General features: G+C 46.2%; 1 protein-coding gene and 1 pseudogene across 1 annotated transcript; one reads left to right on the forward strand and one right to left on the reverse strand.

Moving 5' to 3' along the window:
* The first annotated feature begins 1,393 nt into the window (after positions 1-1,393).
* On the forward strand, positions 1,394-2,178 carry LOC126500490 (transcription initiation factor TFIID subunit 9-like; annotated as a pseudogene).
* A 7,951-nt stretch (positions 2,179-10,129) lies between these two features.
* Cd300e (CD300e molecule) lies at positions 10,130-22,810 on the reverse strand. The gene is made up of 4 exons (XM_050140180.1): positions 22,670-22,810; positions 13,184-13,531; positions 12,302-12,410; positions 10,130-10,489 (listed from the first exon to the last, which is right to left on the reverse strand). Exons 1-4 carry the CDS (start codon positions 22,707-22,709, stop codon positions 10,363-10,365), a joined length of 624 nt encoding a protein of 207 aa, XP_049996137.1. The 5' UTR covers positions 22,710-22,810; the 3' UTR covers positions 10,130-10,362.
* Positions 22,811-23,903: the final 1,093 nt, after the last annotated feature.

Genomic DNA, 23,903 nt, shown 5'->3' on the forward strand with positions numbered 1-23,903 from the left:
GGATGGTGAGAAGCACAGCTAAAGGCTCAGCCTGGGGCAGCGCTGCTATGAACCCCAGAGCAGGGATTTCTCTGGCCAAAGACACCCGTCACAACACTACTAGAGTCCCAAGTGCTGGTTCCAAGAAAGAGGGAGAGTTTGGGTTTGAGACAAGGTCTCATGTAACTAAATCTGACCTTGAACTTCTTCCACCACCAAGCTCAGTTTTATGAAGGTCTGAAGACTGAAGGTTTCAAGCATACTAGCAAGCGCTCTACCCAATGAGCTGTATCTACAACCCCTTGTTTGGTTTTTCCAAGACAGAGTTTTGCTGTATAGTTCAAGTTGACTTCAGACTCTCTCTCTCTTTCCAGTGTCAACCTCCCAAATTGTGGGAATCTACAGTTGGTTTAAATCTTGAGGACCAGTTGTATGGATGGATATAGATACAGTGTATCCCTGGCATCAAATTCACGGGAGGAAGTTTTTAAGTAGACACACACACAAAGAGAGACAGAAAAAGTTAGAGACAGGCAGAGACAGAGTTAGAGACAGCGACAGGCACACAAGGGGAATGCTTATGATGGCCAATCTTCATTGTCAGCCTGATTAGATTTGAAATCACCCAGGAGACCGCCCTATAGGTGTCTCTGTGAGGGTGTGCACAGAGAAGCTTGAATGGGGAGGGACAACCAACCCTGAATGTAGGCAGTTCTAAAACCTAGACTGAGGTCCATAAGATACTTCTTGAAGGAAAGATTAAGAGCCACACTGCCATCTGCTGGCTGAAACTGTCCCAGAACACGATGGAGAGTGTGTCAAGGTGCCGGCTTTAGTATTACCCGGCACCTTGACACGGACACACTTTGACACAGACCAAGACCAATTGAAATGAATAGAGTGGGGGATGGTCGGGTGGGCACTGAGCCAAGAGATCAACTGATAACGGGTGGCTGACTTAGTTTTTAGGGTTAGTTTTTGGGAAAAGGATATATGTAAATCAATGGAGAGTGTGTCAAGGTGCCGGCTTTAGTATTACCCGGCACCTTGACACGGACACACTTTGACACAGACCAAGGAAAATTGATTCTGATGAGCAATGGGAGTGTTAAAGACTTTGCAGCCAGGACAGTAAACTGCTACAGAAAAGGATCTTAATCTAGGATGCTCCCATTGCCTATCATAAGGACAACAAGGCTCTCCGGCTCCCACCTGGAGAGCATGCTGGGCATGTGAGCCAAGGTGCCAGCTGTGTATGAAGGAGGACTATGAACCCTCCAAACATCCTGCTCACGGGTACACCAGGGGTTGGAAAAACCACACTGAAAAACCACACCAGCAAAGAACTTGCATCAAGATCAGGACTGAAGAGCATTAATGTGGGTGACTCTGATCACTGGATATCACGGAGTCTGACAGGATGGCTTCTCCCACGAGCGTGCGCAGAGAAGCACAGGTGTTGGTACAGTTCCCCAAGGGACTGGGGATTACAGAATATGAGCCGAGAGTTACAAATCAGATGTTGGAGCTTGCCTTCTGATATATGACCACAATTCTGGATGATGCTAAAGTGTATCCCAGCCGTGCTAAGAAAGCTGCTATTGATACAGATGCTGTGTGATCGGCAATCCAGTCCCGGGCCAATCAGCCTCTCCCTTCTCCTATCAGGAGAGATCTTTTATTAGATATTGCAAGACAAAGAAATCAAACCCCTTTGCCATTGATCAAGCCATACTCAGATCCTAGATTGTTTCCTGACATCTATTGCTTAACTGCCCCAATCTATAGGTTTAAGTCGTTACAGAAAAAGGCACCTACTCCTGCAGGAAGAATAATCATTCCATGGGGAAGTGCTAGTTCAGTTCCTAGCAGACCCAGTACTCCCATGCTAGGCACACCAACTCCACAAACCATGTCTGTCTCAACTAAAGAAGGCACCCTAATGTCCCTCACAGGACAAAGGTTTACAGTACAGATCCCTCTTCACAGTCTCCTTGGTCCCCAGCTGTGAAAGCTTCAATTCCCGCAGCCCTGGCAGTTCAGAATGTTCTGGCTAATCCATCATTAATTGGGTCCAAGAACATTCTCAATACTATGAATATGGTATCACAAAATACAGCCAATGGGTCCACAAACGCGCTTGAAAGAAAACGTGGAGATGATGCTGACGACTACGAAGATGATGCTGACTGTGATTAAGTTATAATCTAGCCTTGATGCATGCAACATGTATACTTGGTCTTGAATCCATTGTACTGAGATCAAACAAGTATGTTATATGTTTTAAAGTTGTATTTTAGAAAATGGTATTTAATAAGTATACTTACTATGCTTTACAATTGAAATGCTCAGTTTTTTATTTTATATATTTTTTAAATTTTTTATTGCTTTGTAAATAATGCCATTCAAAATTTCCACTTCCTCCCGTCCTCCCATTTCCCTCCCGCTCCCCCACTCACCCTCCTCTCTCCCCCTCCAGTCCTAAGAGAGGGCAAGGTACCATGTCCTGTGGGAAAAGAAAACAAACTACCTTTTTTTCATTTTACACACCAATCCCAGTTCCCACTCCCTCCCCTCCTCCCATTTCTTCCATCTTCCCCCCAACACCCCCATCCACTCCCCAGAGAGGGGAAGGCACATTGCTCCGAGGAAGGACTAAGGCCCTCCCCACTATATCCAGGCTGATCAAGGTATCCATCCAAAGAGAAATGTGTTCCAAAAAGCCAGTACAAACAACAGGGGGCAAATCCTGGTGCTACTGCCAGTGGCCCAGCCATACAACTGTCATCCACATTCGGAGGGTCTAGCTTGGTCCTATGGTGGTTCCTTCCCTGTCCAGCTGGAGTTGGTGAGCCCCCATTAGCTCAGGTTAACTGTTTCAGTGGGTGTCCCCATAATGGTCTTGACTTCTTTGCTCATATTCTCCCTCCTCCCACTCTTCCACTGGGTTGGGAGCTCAACCCAGTGCCCCGCTGTAGGTCTCTGCCTCTGTTTCCATCAGCTGCTGGATGAAGGTTCTATGGTGACTTTAATATATTCATCAATTTGACTACAGAGCAAGGCCAGTTCAGACACACTCTCCACTATTGCTTAGGGTCTTAGCTGGGGTCAACCTTGTGGATTCCTGGGAATTTCTCAAGTGCCAGGTTTCTTGTTAGTCCCATAATGGCTCCCTCAGTCAAAATGTCTCTAAACAAGTAATAGTTTTTCATAAACTTTTATGCATAAAAATTTAAATTGTCATATATATATATAAAGACCTGAATGTGTGACACTGTGGGCCTAGTCACAAGACAGGCAGAAGAGCTGGCTCTGCCCTGCTGACATGTCCCCACATTGTCCCCTCAGTCCCATCTGTGCACCTTAGATGTTAGCCCCCATGCCTGCTGGGGCACCATATGGCCACAGGCATCTATCCACGCTCTGAAGTCTCCTTTTAGTCAGAGGTCACAGACTAGCTTCTGAGGTTCTGCATGGATTGACAGACACGTTCTGTTTTGCCCACAACAATTTAAGGGAAATTTGTTGTCTGTGTAAGTTCCACTGTGGAAACTCTGTCCTTGGTCCAGAATCCATATTTTGGTGGCTTCATCTTTCCCTGGGTTCTAGGTAATGTCACAATCCTCTCCTTAAATGTGTTTGACTGGTTATTGTTTGTTTGTTTGTTTTGACAAAAAAACAAAAACTATCCTGGAAAGATGGTGGGCTTAACAAACACTATTGAAACATTTGGATACCCACATGCTAGAAAACTCCATGCCTAGAACTGCTCTCCTCTGTACTAACTAAGAAATCCAAAATAAATCACAATTCATGAGCTCCAATGATAGATAAAAAGCTACAAAACTCAGGTCTGTTGGCTACTAATCTAGCTAAAAATGGTGAGCTCCATTGGATAGTCCACTTGCTCCTGAACCAGAGCCACTTGTTGGTTCAAGGTCAATATGCCCAATTGAATATGTCCATTAAGACCATTTTGAATGTCCAAAGCATTGCTGACTCTTTCAGCCTGCTGGTTGACAGTCTCAGCCGTCTGCACAGTCTGGGAAAGAGCAATTCTGACAGCAGTATCTGTGGTAGCAGAGATAGCAATAATGGCAGTCACAGCTGTGGTGATTCCAAGGTCTCTCTCCTGCCGATCTTCTATGGTCCAGCACTTGTTGCCATATTTGCTGATACTCCTGACACTGCCGTGGTGTCCCCCAGGCCGGGCACCCGACTGGGCCAGGGCAACATGCATTTCACCACAGCCACCTATCAAAGCTCTGCTCCAGCTGCTCTGCTCCTGCTCTGGAACCATTGAAGGGGCCCCACTTTAACAATCTTTTAGGGAATTTGAGCATTGTCAACCTGTCTGGCTACTTCCTGCTGAACGGGGGTGCTGCATTCTTGGGGGTATTTTACATCAACATTTCATGGGGTCTCGGTGAATCAAACCAGATAAATTTGCAATGAATCCACAGGTTCTCATCCTCTGTGGAGACAAAAGCAGAACCTCTTTTCCAAAGCATCAAATCCTTAGGCCCATATTTTAATGTCAAAATACCTTTCTTAGCACTTCCCAGAATCAAATGTCTTTCTCCAGTCCAGAACACAAAAGACAACACAGTCAACACAATAGCATACATCTCTACACATTCTATCTTCTGAGGCCCTCAATTCACCTCCTGCCTCCTCTTTATTACTTCCCTTTGGCCAGTCTTTCGGAGGGCATCCCTCAGACCATCTCTGGGGATGAAGATACACATACTCCTTTTAATCTGACTTGGCTTGTTCCCAGTCTGGAACATTTAAACCCCCTCCCATAATAAACCAGGGGCTAATTTGAGCTATTGTTTGTACAAAATCTTCAGCTGTCTTCCTTGTTACTTTCATGCCTTGCTGCTTTAAGAGTTTTAGTTACATTTTGAGGTTTTCAATTCATCTTCCCACCTCTTTATACTTGCTAATCTTTTGGAGGATGTCCCTCAGAGTATCTCTGGAGATGAATAAAAAAAAAACACATTATGTTCTCCAATACGCTCCTCGATTTAGCCAGCAGACTGAGCAATCTCATTCACAAATCCCCACTTTCCAGATCTCAGTGGAAGCTCCACTTGCAGCACCAGCAAAGCCTGGATAGTCGAGACTGACAGGGGCTGCCAGGATCAAGACACTGAGGCTTCTTTTCAGGTGGAAGAACAGCAACCTTTATTTTTTTTCCTGAGCTAAAGCCTTTTATACCTCTACTGTTTCTGTGGAAAACCACAACCAGAAAGAACACAGACATCCTTGTCAATTACAGACCACAAGGAAGTTCAGCTGTCGGTCAGGGGGAGTGAGGGCAGCTGGATCACAACAATCCTGAGTGAGGTAACCCAAACCTAGAAAGATAAACATGGTATGTACCCACTTGTAAGTGGATATTAGCTGTAAAGTAAAGGATGCTCATATTACAATCCACAGTCCCAGAGAAGCTAAGTAACAAAGAGGGTTCAAGATGGGGGGTGCATGGACCTCCCTGGGAAGGAATAGATTTTGCAGGTGGTTGTGGGTTTTTGTTTTGTTTTTGTTTGCTTGTTTTTGAAGACAGGGTTTCTCAGTAGCTAAGGAGATAGCCCTGGAACTCACTCTGTAGACCATGCTGGCCTCAAACTCCTTTGTCTCCTGAGTTATGGGATTAAAGGCATGAGCCACCACCACCCAGCTGAAGGTGGACTTGGATGTGTGGGAATGGGGACAGCAGAAGGATTCAGGCAAGGGAAATGGGGATAGAGGGAGATAATACTGGGAGAGATGACGGGAATTTGGGAGCACTTGAGAGGCAATGTAGAAACTTAGTTCAGTGGAAACTCCATAGAATCTATGAGAATGACCGTAGTGAACTCTATTAGTAATGAGATACATGGCGCCTGAACTGTCCATCTTCTATAATCAGGCAAGGAAGCAGTGAGACTGGGCCATCAATCCAGCCATGAAACCTTCGACCTACAATATGTCCAGCCTGCAAGGTGTGCTGGGGGAAAGGTGACACAGAACCTGTGGGAATGGCCAACCAATAATGACTGGTCCAGCTTGAGGTCCACGCCATGAGAGGGAGCCCAATCCTGACATTGCATGGATGGCCAGGAAAAGAGGCTTGTCAGCCCAGAGACCCAGAATAGAACCAAAAATGACTAGCAGAAGAAAAGTCAATGAAATGATTCCTAGTGGTGGTCTACTATACCTATAGACTGGTGCCTAGCCCAGTTATAGTTAGAAATACATCGTCCAGCAACTGACAGTCACAGATGCAGAGACCCACAGCCAAACACTAGGCTAAGCCAGGGGAACCCTGAAGAAGAGGAGGATGAAGGGTTCTAGGAGCCAAAGGGGTTGAGGTCACCATGAGAACATGGGCCATAGAATCAATTAAGCAGAACTCGTAGGGCCTCACAGAGACTGAAATGACAATCAAGGACCCTGTATGGTCTGAGTCTTCATATACATTATGGTTGCATAACTTGGTGTTCTTGTGGGGCCCCTAACAGTAGAAATGGGAGGTATCTCTGACTCTTTTGTTTGAGCTTGGGACCCTTTTCCTCCTACTGTGCCACTTCATCCAGCCTTAATATGAGAGTTTATGCCTAGTCTTATTGTGATTTGCTACGTTGTCCAGTTAATTTACCTGGAAGGCCTGTTCTTTCTTTTTTTAAGGGAAGCAGAAGAGTGGGTTTAGGGGAGAGGAGATGGGGGTTGGAGAAGAGGAGGCAGGAGAAATTGTGGTTGGGATGTAATGTATGTAAAGAATAAAAATGAAAATTTCAAAAGAGCACTTGCTGCTCTTGCAGAAGACTCATATTTGGCTCCCAGCACCTACATGGAGACTCAACCATCCATAATGCTAGTTCCAAGGAATCTGATGCCCTCTTCTGACCTCTGGTGGCACCAGGCATGTATGCACATGGTGCACAGACAAATATGCAAGCAAAGCTCTGTTGGCACAAAATTCTTTTAAAAGAAATAATGTTAATAGTCAAAGAAACTGGATCTTTCTTTCCTTACTGATGGGAAAATAAGATAACATTGCCATGCTGGAATACTTGGGTTATTTATTATAAAACTCAACATATACTCATTATATATCTTAGTAGTTGTGTAAGCATACACTGGAGAAATCAAAATGCATAATCATATAAAATAAAATATGTATGAATCCGGATAACAGTTTTGTTTGTAATGGAAATGATCCAAATACTGCAGTGAACAAGTGGTTAAGCTGTTATGAATCTATTCCATTATACAATGGAATAATACCCAGTAACAAAGAGGAGTGAATTATTTCTAAGTACATCTGCTTGTATGGCACAATGGAATAATTCCCAGCAATAAAGAGGAATGAATTATGTCTAGGTACATCTCCTTGTATGAATCCCAGAGGCATTGTACTTACTGAGGGAGTAGGAAAGCTGATCTCAAAATATGACACTGAAATGCTTCCATTTCCAGAATATTCTCAGAGTGACAAAACCAGAGTTGGAGAGCACACCAGTGGTCTCTAGTGGGCAGTCGTGGGGCAGAGTGGCATGAAGTAGGTTTTGTGATGATGAAGCAAGCAATTCTCTGTTTTAACCATAATGGCCTACATGGCTGTACATGTGGGACAACAGTGCATAATTAAAAGTGCAAGCAAATGAACACAAGTGAAAACTGTTGAGAACCGAGTAAGGGCTGCAATCCCACTCAAAATATTGTGCTACTAGCCGGGTGATGGTGGCGCACGCCTTTAATCCCAGCACTCGGGAGGCAGAGGCAGGCGTATCTCTGTGAGTTCGAGACCAGCCTGGTCTACGGAGCTAGTTCCAGGACAGGCTCCAAAGCCACAGAGAAACCCTGTCTCGAAAAACAAAAACAAAAAAAAAATATTGTGCTAGTACCAGCTTCTTCTTCTTCTTCTTCTTCTTCTTCTTCTTCTTCTTCTTCTTCTTCTTCTTCTTCTTCTTCTTCTTCTTCTTCTTCTTCTTCTTCTCCTCCTTCTCCTCCTTCTCCTCCTCCTCCTCCTCCTCTTCCACCTCTTCCACCCTCTTCTCCCCCCCCTCCACACACACACACACACACACACACACACACACACACACAGTACACCACCACTAGGGGAAGCTGGCAGAAGGGTTCATAGGACCCTGTGCGCTATAGGTACTAGGTATCTAGAGGTTCCACACTGACTGTGCATGTCAAGTTCAGTGTCCCCTTCATCCTAACTCAGTTCTGCCTTTTTACATCACCTTCCCTCTTGAAACACTCGTGCTTGGTGCTAAGAGCCTCGGGGTCTCTGTCCTTGGTACTGAACGCTTACCTCAGTTGCTTCACCATCCATCCAGAGCTCTGTTCTTGGTCCTGAATGCTCACCTGGTAATTTTACCTATCTCTGGGTGCACCAGCTAATCTCTCCCTGTTCCTTCCCCTCCAGCCCTCAATATTCTGCTAGCCCACACCTCTAAGCTCCCAGTTGACACCCTCTGTCTGATAATGCAGTCACTAGCCTCTGCATCACCCAAGCCTGCCCCTCTCTTTCCTACACCTGTCAGTTACTCCCATCTCACAGACTTAGGCCCTCTGCTCTTTGACTCTTCTTTGAAGACATTGCATCACCTGCTAGGCAAACTCTCCTCTATTACATCCAGGATCTCAGTATGCTCAAGTATCCAATGTTTAGAAAAAAATGTAAACAAGAGTTGATGCTGAATCCACACACACTCCATCTGAACTGCTAGAAGAAAAGCTTCACCATGCTGGGCTGACAGACATGCCTCACCATAAGAAACTACATCTGTGGTGTAGTCTGTCAGTGGGTAGAGGCTCCATGGAGAAATATCATTGTGAGGTTACTCCCTGGGTCTTTACATCCACCTATGATGCTCCTATAAATGTGTCCTCTCTGTGGAAATAAACATCACTAGTTCAAGGCAGGCTTGAGCCTGAGGGTGGAGAGAGAGATCTGATTTGAATGTCTGGAATAAATGGAGATGGTGATGCTGTGGCTAACCCTGTGGGGCCCCCTGCAAAGAGCATCAAGGATGGAGATGCTGATGCTGGGATTACCCTGTGAGGTCACCTACAAAGGGCATCAAGGATGGAGATTCTGATGCTGGGATTATCTTGTGAGGTCACCTGCAAATGGTATCAAAGATGGAGATGCTGATGCTGGAATTACCCTGTGAGATCACTTGTAAAAAACATCAAGGATGGAGATGGTGATGCTGTGGCTAAGCTTGTGAGGTCCCCTGCAAAGAGAATTAAGGAAGAAACTGGCAAGCAGTCAACAAATCAGCCATGTTCTGAGCTGAGGATGTCCAGTGGATGCCCAGATGATATGATATCTCCTCATCACTGGCCCCACACCTGTCTCTGGATATCTGTCTTTCTTCCCAAGGTGGACGCAGCCAGTTTCTGAGTGAACAAAGATGGACCCTCAGTTAACACTATGCACGGAAGACCCCAAGAAATACAGAATATTTCATGGCACTCACTGCCTCTTTCTCTACTGATGATCTGAAAAATAAAAGAGACACTGAGCTTCACTTGCAAGCTATTTTCAGTCCAGCCAAGCACATGCTGAACTCAGACACACGCTCTCTGGTCATGGGGACATAAGGAGACCTCAAGATCATGGTGAGCTAAAAGGATCAGACAAGGTAAAAGAATGCTGTGTGTTTGGAAGAGTGGGCAGCGAAGATGCTCAGACAGAAACCAAATCCTCTGGGATTGTTCTAGAAGAGAGAAAATGGCCCAGGATCCAAGTCTATGAGGGACATGTTCCTCAGGGAACCTCTTCTCTATAGGAAGGAGGTGATTATTGCCATTGAAGACGATGACCTGAGATATTTTTCATGTCACAGTGATCAAGGGGCTAGGCTTGTGTTCAAGAACCTTCTAGAGGATTCTTACCCTTTGTAGCTGACATGAGAGCAGAATCCAAGAAATCTGGAGAAAGGAAAGGGGGTACCTCCAACATGGGGCCCAGGGAAGTCTTGTTCCCTTTTTGGGATTTGGTGGGGGATGTTTGAGACTGTCTCATTATGTAGCCCTGGCTGTTCTGGAACTCACTCTGTAGACTAAGCTGGCCTCAGACCCACAGAGCCTCACCTGCCTCTGCCTCTCCAGCACTAGGATTAAATGTGTGTGCCATTACTGCCAGCCTCGTTTCCTCTTTAATGCTGAGGACTCCACAGGAGTCTGATACCTGAGACTCACAGATAATCAAGATCCTCCCTTGAAATATGGGAATGGTGAAATCCAGAATCCAAGTACTGCTGCCTCCATGCAGAGTCAATTCAGAGTATGGTGTGTGCCTTGTCATGTCTGCAGGGCCGAGTCCCTCCCAGGTAATTCCTGGGATGCTTCGCTACATAGCTCTTGGGTAGCTCATTCTAAATTCCCTTCATGGATCTTCTGAAGCCTGTTCACCCAGAAGACAGCACAGAGCATGCTCAGAAGCAGTGGTAGCTTCAGGAAGACCAGGACCTGGAAGTGGATGCTGCTGAGCAGGGACCTGTGGGCACATGAGGATGGACAATGAGTTCAAGGGGAGGTTCCAGGGCCCATCCGTCTCCTCCCACATTTCCTAATGCCTTGCCTCAGAATCCTGAATGATCCAGAATCAAACTAGGAAATGATTCAAGGACGTCTGCTCTTGTGGTCCCACCACCCTGTCTCTTGTTAAGGAGAGGTGATTGGTGAAGAGAGGAAAGGGTTCTAGGTAGACACAATTTTCTAGACACATGGCCCAGAGATACCCACTGTCTCCCAGGTATTAATTGAGTTTATTGGTGGTAGGGCAGAGTTTGCATAGCACAGGCTGGCTTCCTGACATGGTTACGACTTTGAACCTCTGTGTCTTTTGTGGTTGATTCTCTGGTGCACATGGCAGATGTATACTACAGTACCCAATCTGGGGATCGAACTCTGGGCTTTGTTCATGTTAGGCAAGCACTCTAGCAACTAAACTACGTCCCCAGCCTTCAGTTGACATCTTGAAACTAGTTCTCCTGAATTTCCCTCCCCATTTGAGGCCTAGAGGCACTGTCTTAGTCAGGGTTTCTATTACTGCAATGAAACACCATGGTCAAAAAGCAAGTTGGGGAGGAAAGGGTTTATTCTGCTTACTCTTCAGCATTGCTATTTATCACCACAGGAAGTCAGGGCAAGACCTCAAGCAGGGCAGGAACCTGCAGGCAGGAGCTGATGCAGAGACCACATGGTGTAGAAGGTCATTCTGTCTTTGTGTTGCTTTCATTGGTTAATAAATAAACTGCTTTGGGCCTGTTAATAGGGCAGAACTTAGGTAGGCAAGGGGATGGAACTGAATGTTGGGGGAAAGGAGGCAGAGTCAGAGAGAGATGCCATGGATCCCGCTGAGATAGACGCTGGGAATTTTATCCACTAAGCCACTGCCACATGGCAATACAGAGATGAATAGAAATGGGTTAAATTAAGAGTTAGCCAATAAGACGTTAGAGCTAATGGGCAAAGCAGTGATTTAATAAATACAGTTTTTATGTGATTATTTTGGTTCCGGGCAGCTGGGATGAGCAAGCAGCCACCCCCTACAACAACCATGGAGGAGTGCTGCTTACTGGCTTGCTCCCCATGGTCTGCTCATCTGGCTTTCTTACAGAAGGCAGGACCACCAGTCCAAGGGTGGCATCACCCACAATGGTCTGGTCCCTTCCCCATCAATTACTAATTAAGAAATTTCCTAGAGTCAGATCTTATGGGGGCATTTCTCAGCCGAAGTTCCCTCCTTTCAGATGACACACAGACTAGCTAGCACAGGCATCATAGCCTTTTCTGAGTTCGTCTGGCAGAGAAGGAAGAACAAGCGCAAACTTCAGCCCGGAGCTGAGCCTGCTCCTCATGAGCAGCTCCTGGGAGCAAGAACCCCAGCTGAACAAAGACCTTTGCATTTATCTGTTTATTGTGGGGCTCAGAGATGGAACAAAGGTTGTTAGACCTAGTGGCAGGCACTCAGTGGGTACACTGAATCACCTCCCTGGCCTTCAACGATGACTTTTGAAAGAGGCACAGAGCTAGGACTCCAAGTCTAGAGTCCGGTGGGGAGGGATAGAAAAGAGAGGTGGGAATGGGGAGGATCTGTGACTCTATGAAAACAGACTCCATTCTGAGCCTGTGTCCCTCCAGCCCCTCCGCCATACTTGGCATCCACATGTAGGCTTGGAGAATTTGAAAGCGGAGATCAGAGGGAAGGAAATACCACTTAATAGTAAGGTCCCCTCAACGTGGGTGACACTGCCAGCCCCCAGAATCCTAAGCGCCTGACTCTCTCCAGGCCTTGGATCCTTACCATACTTGGAGGAGGAACACCTCAATGAAGTTAACCCTCAGGTGTTCAGCATTCGCTAGTGGGAGGATGGGAGTTGTAGCTGGGAGTGTGGTCTCCACGGTAGTTGGGGCTGTTGGAGATAAAGATGGACATTAGTTCATCGAGTGGCTCCAAGCCTGTGCTAAATCAGTATCTCTGTGGATCTGTCCGAGGCAAACCTCAGCCACACCATGGGTTTGTCTCTCAGGGGCTGAAGGAGCATTCCTACCAAAACACTGGCCAATGTCTCATCTCAAACTTTCTTCCCATCCCCCTCTCACTCTGCCTGAGGGAGGGCAGACGGGTTTTCCAGGGGTCCTCCCTGCTTGGCAAGATGCCCATGAGAGGGAGTGTGAAAGAAAACAGCTCAGCTTGTGGCCCAAAAATTCTCCCAGAGACCATGGAAGGTTCTCAAGCACCCTTCATACCGGAACAATTAAAGATCATTTTAACTCACCAGGCAGTAGTGGCGTATGTCTTTAAGCCCAGTACTTGGGAGGCAGAGGCAGGAGGATCTCAGTGAGTTCAAGGCCAGCCTGGTCTACAAAGCAAGTTCCAGGACAGCCAGGACTGTTACACAGAGAAATCCTGTCATGAAACAACAACAATAATAATAATAAATGAATAAATTTTACCACTAAGGAGGAGTTAGATCCTCCCTTGGCTCCTCCTAGAGACATCAGGTGTCGGGTTGTTTGTGTGACCTATCCCTCAAAGCTCCTCCTATGGTGGATAGGTCAGTCATCTCTCCCCAACCCCACTGAGAGGACAACAGTCAGAGGTACCCTTCAAGACAATGCCCACCCATGTCCCACGCCCAGACACTTCCTCCAAGCTCTGTAGCTGGAGCCGGCATAGCCTTACCTGGGAAAACATGTACCTTTACAAGGACCGCGGGGTCACGTGACCATGAATCCCAGATAAAGAAAGTCTGAATCTTGCACCAGTAAGATCCAGCATCATCTAGGCTGAGGTCCTCCATGGTCACCGTCACGGTGAAGTTCTCAGCATGGTCTCTGATGGACACTCGGCCATTCTTCTTTTCCTCCCCGTTTCCTTGGATTTCCACAAGAGTTTCGCATTCCGTGTCGTGCGGTCCTCGACACCAGTATTTCACGTGGTCCTTGTATGACTCTCCATATTGACACTGCACATGGAGAGAGCCTCCCACGTAGCCAGACACTGAGCCAGGGCCCGTCAGAGAGAAGCAGCCTGGAAAACATAAGCCGGAGTCGAGGCCTCCTTCCCGACGGGCCTGGAAGGAACTTTTCCCGAGTCATGGGGAGATCCGGGAAGAGGACCCGGAGGGACATTTGTACGTGGGACCCAAGCCAAATTGACTGGAGTCTGTGGCAGAGACAAGGAGAAACCTGTCCCCAGTGGAGACTTGGCACCAAGTGACCACACAGGGACCCCGCCTTTAGGTTAAGTGAGGTCAAGGCTGGCACAAAGTTAGATCACACGCAAATCACTTCCTCTCGACTCAAGTTTCTGCATTCTGGAATCTTCTGCAAGTCCAACTTGCTCTTTAAAAATTCTACTTCTCGGGCAGGGAACCCTGACTGCTGTTTGGACTGGGGGGGGGGGGGGGGAAAAGGAAGGCGGGGAGGAGGCAGAAATTTTTAATAAAAAAATTCTACTTCTTAATTGCATGTGGAGGAGGCTTCCTCGCACTCAGGAGGCTAAGACAGGGGGATTTTGAGTTTGAGGACAGCCTCAACTACATAGTGAATTTCAAGCCAGCCTGAGCTACATAGCAGACCATCTCAAAACAAACAAACAAACAAACAAACAGAAAACCCTGATTTACTCCACTATTGCAAGCAGGCTGTTTGCCCTGCTATAAGTTACTTCATATTGTGTTAAATGCTTTTCCAGACTGTGTCTTGCCATGAGAGACTATATATATGCGTGTGTATATTGTTTTTTTGTTTTTTGTTTTTTTTTGAGACAGGGTTTCTCTGTGTAGTCCTTGTTGTCCTGAAACTCTTCTGTAGACCAGTCTGGCCTTAAACTCACAGAAATCCTCCTGTCTCTGCCTCACGAGTGCTGGAATTAAAGATGTGTGCCACCACTGCCCAGCAAGACTCTATTTTTTTTTAAAAAATATTTTTATAGCCAAGCAGTGGTGGCGCACACCTTTAATCCCAGCACTCAGGAGGCAGAGGCAAGTGGATCTCTGTGAGTTCAAGACCAGTCTGATCTATAAGAACAAGTTCTAGGACAGGCTCCAAAGCTGTAGAGAAACCCTGTTTCGAAGAAAAAAAATTATATTTTATGTGTGTGGTGTGCACACCCACAGGGGTCAGAAGAGAACCCCTAGAACTACAGTTACCGATGGTTGTGAGCCTCCATGTGGGTTCTAAGAACCAATCTGGGTCCTCTGTGAGAGCAATGAGTGCTCTTAATCATGGAGTCATCTACTCAGTCCCAAGGAACCACACTTTGCAGGCAGCTTTTGACTATTTGAGGGCGGAGGATAGCTGCACACATCAGAGTGGACACAGACGCCAGCATCAGCACCATCCACATGGCCTAGGCTGATAGTAGACATATTCCTAGAAGGAGAAAGAGACCACCCTATAGATTTATTGGGGTAAGCTGAGACTCTAGGGGTAGGGTACATGGGCAGTACAGAGAGAAAGAGAAAACATGTGAACATGAGAAGGCTGTGGAGTCCGCTTGTCCTGGAGTCTGATTGGAGTCTCTCACCAGCAGATGAGAACATTCTAGCATAATCAGTATTTGCCGTAAAGGCTGCTGTCATAGAGTTGACATTCATTTCACATATAGATATTTAGTGTTAAAACAGCAATGGTCCAAGCTTAAGATTTGAATATGCATGCCCTTGGGTAAGGCTTTTTTCCTTTCCTCACATTGCCCAAGAAAGTGATATCTTAGAGAAACTGTCTCAAAAACAAACAAACAAAAAAAAAAACAGAAAAACAAAAAAAGAAACAGACAAAGGCTTTTTTTTTTTTTTTTTTTTTTTTTTTTTTTTTTTTTTTTTTTTTTTTTTTTTTTTTTTTTTTTTTGCTAAGCCTTCTTCCCTTGAACTGCAAGCCCAAATAACCCTTGCTCCCCTAAGTTGCTTCTTGTTGGGTGGTGCTTTGTTACAGCAGCAACAAAACTAATACATTGTAGCAGCCCGACCAGCAGGAAGCCTCCTGAGCTGTGCTACATTGTAGCAGTGTGACCAGTGGGAAGCCTCCTGAGCTGTGATACATTGTAGCAGTGTGACCAGCGGGAAGCCTCCTGAGCTGTGATACATTGTAGCAGTGTGACCAGCGGGAAGCCTCCTGAGCTGTGAAACAACAGCCCGACCAGCAAGAAGCCTCCTGAGCTGTTTCTTGAACAGAACAAGCTTGTCTTGATTCTAGACGCTTCCATAGCCAGTGGTGAGCGCTTAGTGGAGGAGATGGACCTAAGCTTCATTTTCAGTTCTTGTAGTTGCTGAAGGGACACTAGGCCCCTCAAACATGGGACTCTGGCAGGCTCCCCTTTCTCCCCATTCCCTCTGCATTGCTAAAAACCGTTAGATTACATTCCTAAAGCTAGCTGTCAAGGTCTGTTCCCTTATTTGGCCACTTTCTCCTTCTGAGGCTGACTACCAAGATCCAGCAACCAAAAGCCCCCTTTTGCTCACCTAATTAACATGCCCAACTAAAATTAAACAGCTCATCCTAACACAAGGGTCCCCCTTTACAAACAGGCTTTGAGGCATGTGTCTCCTCTCTATCCAGAGGCAGCCTTTGGCTACTCATTCCCCCTTTCCCTTACCACATCTCTCCTTTACCACAGCAAACTAGTCTACTCTAACACAGACCTCCCCTTCTCCTCTTAGGAAGGACACCTGCAAGGTCATTTGCTGCTGTTTTTCCAACTGAGTCAGATGCAGTTTCTTTAACTTTTCTTCCCTGCTTAATAAAGGCTCTCTCTGTGAAACAGGTGTTGGGTGTAGTCAGTGTCTACTCTGGAATTCAGGAGGAAGTCCCCATGGTGCGGGTGGAGTCTCCTTTAATTGCCTCTAACTGTGTGTCTGTAAGATGGGGACATTGTTGCCTTCCCTGCCTAGGTCACAAGTGGCTCAAAGGCTAAAAGGGCGTTAACATCCACTGCGGTCTACAGCTGCTGAGAACACATGGTTCTCAACATTCTGCACTTCAATTATTTCTTCTTTTGTTTTTCCATTAAAAATTATTATTTCATTAAATATTAAAATTATCACGGGCATGGTGATGCATGCTCTTAATCTCAGCACTCAGGACACAGGGCAGGTGGATCTCTGTGAATTTGAGGCCAGCCTGGTCTACAGAGTGCGTTCCAGGACAGCGAAGGCTGTTGCACAGAGAAACCCTGTCTCAAACAAACAAGCAAACAAAACCCTAAAAACAAAAATTATTTTATTCAAATTATGCCTTCTAAAAGAGAAGGCTCTGTGTGAGTCATCTTTGAAAGGTCTCGTGCCGGTTCAAAACCACATTTGCTGAATGGAGCATCTCAGCTAGACTTGGCGTCATCTCAACTGGAAGACAGCGGATGACAGAATTGAACAATATCTTCGGTGTGGTGTGAGAGCCCGAGTCAGCCTAGGGCATGGCGACTCTGACTGCATGAGTCTGGGGAGCCAGACTGTTAGACAACTTTACCCAAATTCCAATCTGAGCATTCGTACAATATTCACGCCTCCGGATGGGGATTGCCTTCCTTCTCCAGGCTCCTCCCCGCCAGGCAGCGGGGTCATGGTGGTGCTCTCAGCACCACCATGCAGCCAATGGGGCACCTCAAGCCAGAGGCCAGGACTCTGGTAGCCACTGATCCAATCAAACCTAAGAACCTTCCAGAATTTGCAGGAGGAACCTACCTCTCTACTACATAGCAACAGAGCCAGGACAGAAATGCCTTTTGTGTTTTTGTTTTTGAGATAGGGTTTCACTATTGTAGCCAGATCAGCCCTGCCCTGGAGATCTTCTTGCCTCTCCCTCATGAGTGCTGGGATCAAGGCATGAGGCATTACACGCAGGGCGTTATTTTATTTAATAAGATGTCCTCGGGTTCATTCATGTTTTGATAAATATCAGGACTGATCTGAGCATTGCAAAATGTGTACAGACATCAAAATGGCATATTGTACCCCAGAAGTGTGTGCAATCATCTTGTCAATCAAAGAAAATTCTAGTAACACTGCAAACCTGGAAGCGTGGACCACACAATATACAATGAATAGAAGTTCTAGTTTCTGCCTGGAATACCAGGACCCAGAGCTGTATGACCAGAGGCCTAGGACAGAACAAAGCATGACTATAGGAAAAGTGTCAATGACGCCTAATGATATTCTGCTATGCTCATAGATTGGTACCTAACCCAGCTGTCGTTAGAGAGGATTCATCCAGCAACTGATGGAAACAGATGTAGAGACCCTCAATCAAACTTTAGACTAAACTCGGGGAATCTTGCTGAAGAGGGGGAGGAAGGATTGTAGGAGCCAGAGGGGTCAAGGACATCACAAGAAAACCCTCAGTATCAACTAACATGGGCTCATGGGGGTTCACAGAGGCTGAACCAACAACCAGGGAGCCTGCATGGGACTGACTTAGGCCCTCTGCATACATGTGACAGTTGTGTAGCTTGGTCTTCTTGTGGAACTCAATCAGTGGGAGCAGGGGCTTGTCTCTGACTCTTTTGCTGGCTTTTGAGACCCTATTCCTCATACTGGGTCCCCTTGTCCAGCCTTAATACAAAGGGAGGTACTTAATCTTACTGCAGCTTCATAGGCCATGTTCTGCTAATATCCATGGGAGGTCTGCCCCTTTCTGAATTGAAAAAGAAAAGCAGTGGATTAGGGGCTCAGAAGGGAGGTAGGGGGAGGGACTGGGTGGAGAGAAGGGAGAGGAAACTGTGGTCCAGATGTAAAATAAATAAATATGTTTAAAAAAAAAAAGAAGTTCTAGTTCCTCATTAAATTTTTGTTTCTTTGTTGGTGGGGGCATGGTGTTACTAGAGGTCAGAGGACGACTTTAGGGGTCAGTTCTCTCCTTCCATTTTGTGGACTTTAAGGATCAGACTCAAGGCTTGTATGGCAAGCGCTCTCACCCGTGAGCCGGCTCACTGGCACTAGCTTTAATCCTTTTGTTTTGGTTTTGTTGTTGCTGTTGTTGTTTGGTTTTGTTTTTCTTTATCTTTCTTTTCTTTCCTCCTCCTTTTTCTTTAGACAAGGTCTCCTTGGTAAGCCAAAGCTGGCCTCAACTTCACAGTCCTCCTGCCTCAGGCCTTTGAGCACTAGGACTACCAGGTGTGTGTCTCCCTGCCAGGCTATTTGTTAGTTTTATATCAGAAACCACTTCCTTTCTCTTGACCTTTCCCATACCTACTCTGGAATTGTCCCTACCATCTTTCTTTCTATCCTTTTCTCGTTCCTCATTCTCAGGCTTACAATATAAACCCTTGTGGGTCTCCTCTAGGAATACCAAATGACTGACTTCCCCCAGACCACGTTTACCACCTTGGGTGGGTGCGGTGGGTGGAGAGGAATTCTGTGGAAGAGGAGGGCAATATGCCAGAGCTGAGATGCAGGAGAGTGCACTTTATGTCAGTACAAATTAGCTCAATTTTAAATCTGGGTGTAAGCGCTTGCCTGCCCAGGTGCAAATGCACCCTTGGTGAAAAGGTGAATGGGCTGGATGGGGATGCCAGCCAGCTCCTGAAGGATGGGCAAAAAGAGGGTCTCATCTTCTGTTTAACCGCACTGAGCTACAGCTGTAAACAAGCTTACTCAGAGAAGCAGGAGTGGTCCTGCTTCGTGGTGTCGACATTCTCACCGTACCTGACTTTAAGCTGCTATTTACTGTAGAGATGGGAAAAGCCTGGAGTTGTCTCCTGGGATCTGGGACAAGGCAGCTCCAACCCATCAAAGTTTCTGAAATCTACTCCAGTAATTACAAAATTTCCACCAACTCTCCAAATTATATGAAGAATGTATCATCATCATCACCACCATCATCATCACCACCATCATCACCATCACCACCATCATCATCACCATCATCACCACCATCATCATCACCACCATCACCACCATCATCATCACCACCATCATCATCACCACCATCATCATCACCACCATCATCATCACCATCATCATCACCATCATCATCACCACCATCATCACCATCACCACCATCATCATCACCACCATCACCACCATCGTCATCATCACCACCATCATCACCATCACCACCATCACCATCATCATCACCACCATCGTCTTCACCATCCTCACCACTATCATTATCGCCATCATTGTCACCATCACCACCACCACCATCATCACCACCATCATCATCATCACCACCATCATCACCATTATCACCACCATCATCATCATCACCACCATCATCACCATTATCACCATCACCACCATCACCACCATCATCACCACCATCACCACCATCATCACCATCATCATCACCACCATCACCATCATCATCACCACCATCACCACCATCATCACCATCATCATCATCATCACCACCATCACCACCATCATCACCACCATCACCATCATCACCGCCATCATCACCACCATCACCATCATCACCGCCATCATCACCACCATCATCACCTTCAGTCAGAGCAGTTCAAGTGTCTTATAAGTGTGACACTATGAATCTAATAGTCTGACGTAGCCTAAAGATCTAGATTTTGTCTTGTTGTCCTATTGTTTTATACCAGGCTTTCATGGAGCTAAAGCTGGCATGTGAACTAGCTACTTAGCTAAGGGTGTCCTTAAACTTCTGATCCTCCTGCCTCTGTCTCCCAAGGGCTGGCAGGTGTGTGATACAACTTCTGGTGAAAGATCTAGATCACGATGATGGTGAGGGATCATGGAGATCACCTAGTCTCCTCTCCCTTTACTCACGAGAAGGCTATGTTTAGGGGCCATCAAGACGTCTCCGTGGTTTGCTGTGCAAACCTGGCCATCATAGTTAGGTCCCTAGAAACACCACAATGGTGGAAGAAGAGAACTGGCTCTACAAAACCAGCCTCTGACCTCGCTTTCCCACCCATAACCGCACACACATGAATGAACACATGTCATTAAAAAAGGAAAGAATGTAAGCAAAGAGGTCAAGACCATGATGTGAACACCCACTGAAACATTTACCTGAGCTAATGGGAGCTCACCAGCTCCAGCTGGACTGGGAAGAAACCAGCATAGAACCAAACTAGACCACCTGAATGTGGGTGACAGTTGTATGGCTGGGGTAGACTGAGGGGACACTGACAGTGGCACCAGGAATTATCCTTACTGCTTCTACTGGCTTTTGGGGATCCTATTCTCTTTGGATGGATACTTTGCTCAGCCTAGATATAGTGGGGAGGGCCTTGGACCTTCCCCAAAGCAATGTGCCTTCCCCTTCTGGGAAGTGGATGGGGGAGGGTAGAGTGGGGGAAGGTGAAGGGAATGGGAGGAGGGGAGGAAGTGAGAACTGGGATTAGTATGTAAAATGAAAAAAGATAGTTTATTTTCTTTTTTTAAAAAAAAAAGAAAGAAAGGCAAACTACGTGTGATCAGAATCACTCAGCTGGTCTCCTCCCTTTAAATCCTAGCTTTCCTCCATTGCTGGTGGGGGTGTAAACCTGTACAGCTGCTTTGGAAATCAGTATGGTGATTTCTCAGAAAATTAAGAAACAATCTACCTCAAGACTCAGCAATGCCGCTGTTGGGCATATACCCAAAGACACTCAATCATACCACAAGGACATGTGTTCAGTTGTGTTCATAGAAGCATTATTGGTAATAGCCAGAACCTGGAAGCAACCTAGATGCCCCTCAACTGAAGAATGGATAAAATGGTACATTTACACAATGGAGTACTACACAGTGGTAAAAAGTAATGACATCTTGAAATTTACAGGCAAATGGGTGGATCTAGAAAAAAAAAAACCATATTGAGCGAGGTAATCCAGACCCAGAAAGACAAATATAACATGTACTTACTCATAAGTGGCTTTTAGACATAAAGTAAGGATAAGCCAGTCTACAGGCCACAGCCCCAGAGAAACTAGACAACAAAGAGGACACTAGGAGAAACATGCATGGATCTCCATAGGAAGGTGAAAAAGACAAGATCTCCTGAGTAAATTGGGAACATGGGGGTCACAGGAGGGTAGAAGAGAAGAGGAGAGGAAGAGAGGGGAGGAGAGAAAAATGTATAGCTCAATAAAAACAGTAAAAAAATTAAATTTAAAAATATATAAATCCTAGTCTTTAAATTCTATGTTCTGTTGGGTCCGTTAAAAAAAAAAAACAACAACAACCATAAAAACTCATCTGCAAGGATGAGAAAAATTCTCTAATCTTCATCCTTAACTATTTTCCACAGGAAAATGTGTTTTCTTCCTTGTCTGTTTCTGTTTGTTTTTTTAAGACAGAGGTCTCACCATGTAGACAAGTCTTTCGCTCACAGAGATCCACCCTGCCCTGACTGGAATTAAAGGCATGTACCACCATGCTTGGCCCTTTTTAAGATTTTTTTAAAGGCAAGCTCACACGATGTAGTCAAGGCGGGCCTACAAGCTGCCATCCTCCTGCCTCAGCCTCCTGTGTGCTTATGCATTATTTCTTACACACCTTTCTAACCTCTTTTTAAAAAAATATTTATTTATTTATTTAGGATACAATATTCTGTTTGCATATATGCCTGCTAGAAGAGGGCACCAGACCTCATTACAGATGGTTGTGAGCCACCATGTAGTTGCTGGGAATTGAACTCGGGTCCTCTGGAAGAACACGCAATGCTCTTAACCGCTGAGCCATCTCTCCAGCCCCCCTTTCTAACCTCTTTAAACCAAACATCAGGAAGATGAAGCCTTTGCCACTTCTGCACTTCCCAGTCTTTAGGATCTCCATCTACACTTAATATAAATTATGGCTTCTCTGTTCGACACCTGTTCATGCATCAAGACTGACTTCTATGAAGCCTCCATTCCTCTGAGAGCAAAACTAGGGGTCCCTGGTGTGGTCTATTTCTCCATGAATGCTCTTGTTGTAGCAAGTCCCACACCACAGTAAAATTGCTTGGCTGCCTCATTCAAATAGGACTCCCTTGACTGAGGAATTTGCTTATAGTTACAGCATCCAGAACAAACCAGGCATGCAGCTGCTACTTGATAAAGGTTTGTAGAGTCCACACAAGGATGTTGGAGTATACAGATAGAGAAGGAGATGGGCGAATGGATGTGTCCACTGCCCCTCTTCTGCTGGCACCTCGATTCTGGCTTGAACCCAGGAATCTCACTCTCCCACCCTCTGCAAAGCTAGGTTCACAGAAGCCTAGACCCACTCACCTCTCAGGCAGAGAAGGAGCAGACCAGGGCCCAGCCACATGCTCTTTCCTTGCTCGGTGCTTGCTATCTCCAGAAAAATGCAGGTGGCCGCAGGAATCAAGATGTGTGTGGCAGAACCCTGGCACCCACCTCCTTGTTCAAGATTTCTCTGGGTTAGTCTCTCATCTACTTCTTCCTTGCTCTGAACTACTTCCCAATTTAACAAAAGGGGAAGATGGGCGAGAGCCGCTTCAGGGAAGGAACAGCTCCCCCTGCACTTTTGCACAGGTGCCACAGCTGAATCTTCAGGAAAGCCAGGTGCTGAGTGTGAAAACTCCAGCCCAGGAAATCCCTGTTTCTCCCACTCCACTTCTTAGTTAGTACACTTCCTCGCTCTTCGTAGCTTTCCTCTGCTACGGTGATGAGCTTTGGGGTCATGAGTGTCCCCCACTCAAAGAGCAGAGATGAACACTCTGCGTCTCTCTCAACAATCACTTGTGTGAAGTTGACTTCACACCTCCTCCTCCAGCCCAGCATCCTAATATCCCTCCAGACTCAACCTTCTGACTTCCTGCGGGCCAGCACTACTTACATTATCGTCGGGTGTTCATCTAATTCAGAATCAAGGTCGCCACCACTCAAGGTCCTGATTCCAGAGTCATGCCAACTCAAATCCTGCTTCCATCATTTTATAGCATTATTTATTTATCCACTGTGTGCACACATGCCACGGCGCGTGTTCTACTGTGTGCACACATGTCACAGTGCGTGTGTTCTACTGTGTGCACACATGCCATGGTGCGTGTGTTCTACTATGTCCACACATGCCACGGCGCGTGTGTGGAGATCAGAGGACAACATGAGGGAGTCAGTTCTCTCCTTCTACCACGTGGGGCTTGGAATCAAACTCAGGTCGCCAAGCTTGGCAGCAAGCACCTTCACCCACTGAGCTGGCCCCCATTTCTACTACGGACTAGCCGTGCGCCCTTGAGCTTGCTGTGGAGTCATTCTTCCCTCCAGCATCCTCCAGCGTCTTCGTCGGTGAAGCAGAACAAGCGTGGCAATTCTCTTGTTGTTACTTTTGCTTATTTGTTATTCTTGGGCAAGTCCGTGTGTACGAAGTGTATTTTATCCTCACATGCATTGCTCTCGCTCGACTTCCACCCCCATTAAATCCTTTTGTTCTTCTTGACAAGTTCCCCTCCCGTATTCATGGGGTTTGTTTGTGTTTTGCTCTGTGACCCATTGAGTTCAA

The sequence above is a fragment of the Alexandromys fortis genome, unplaced genomic scaffold (genome assembly GCF_014885135.2).
Source record: "Alexandromys fortis isolate MF-2015 unplaced genomic scaffold, M_Fortis_MF-2015_v1.1 scaffold_39, whole genome shotgun sequence".
NCBI classification, from domain to species: domain Eukaryota; kingdom Metazoa; phylum Chordata; class Mammalia; order Rodentia; family Cricetidae; genus Alexandromys; species Alexandromys fortis.

What these genes read in the sequence shown, in the direction of transcription:
- Cd300e (XM_050140180.1), bottom strand. Translation starts at nt 22,709, where the DNA reads ATGTGGCTGGGCCCTGGTCTGCTCCTTCTCTGCCTGAGAG. An exon ending in GCTCCTTCTCTGCCTGAGAG is followed by an intron (nt 13,532 to 22,669) that starts GTGAGTGGGTCT and finishes TATGTTTTCCAG; the next exon opens with GCTGCTTCTCTCTGACGGGC. An exon ending in GTGTTCCTCCTCCAAGTATG is followed by an intron (nt 10,490 to 12,301) that starts GTAAGGATCCAA and finishes ATGTGCCCACAG; the next exon opens with GTCCCTGCTCAGCAGCATCC.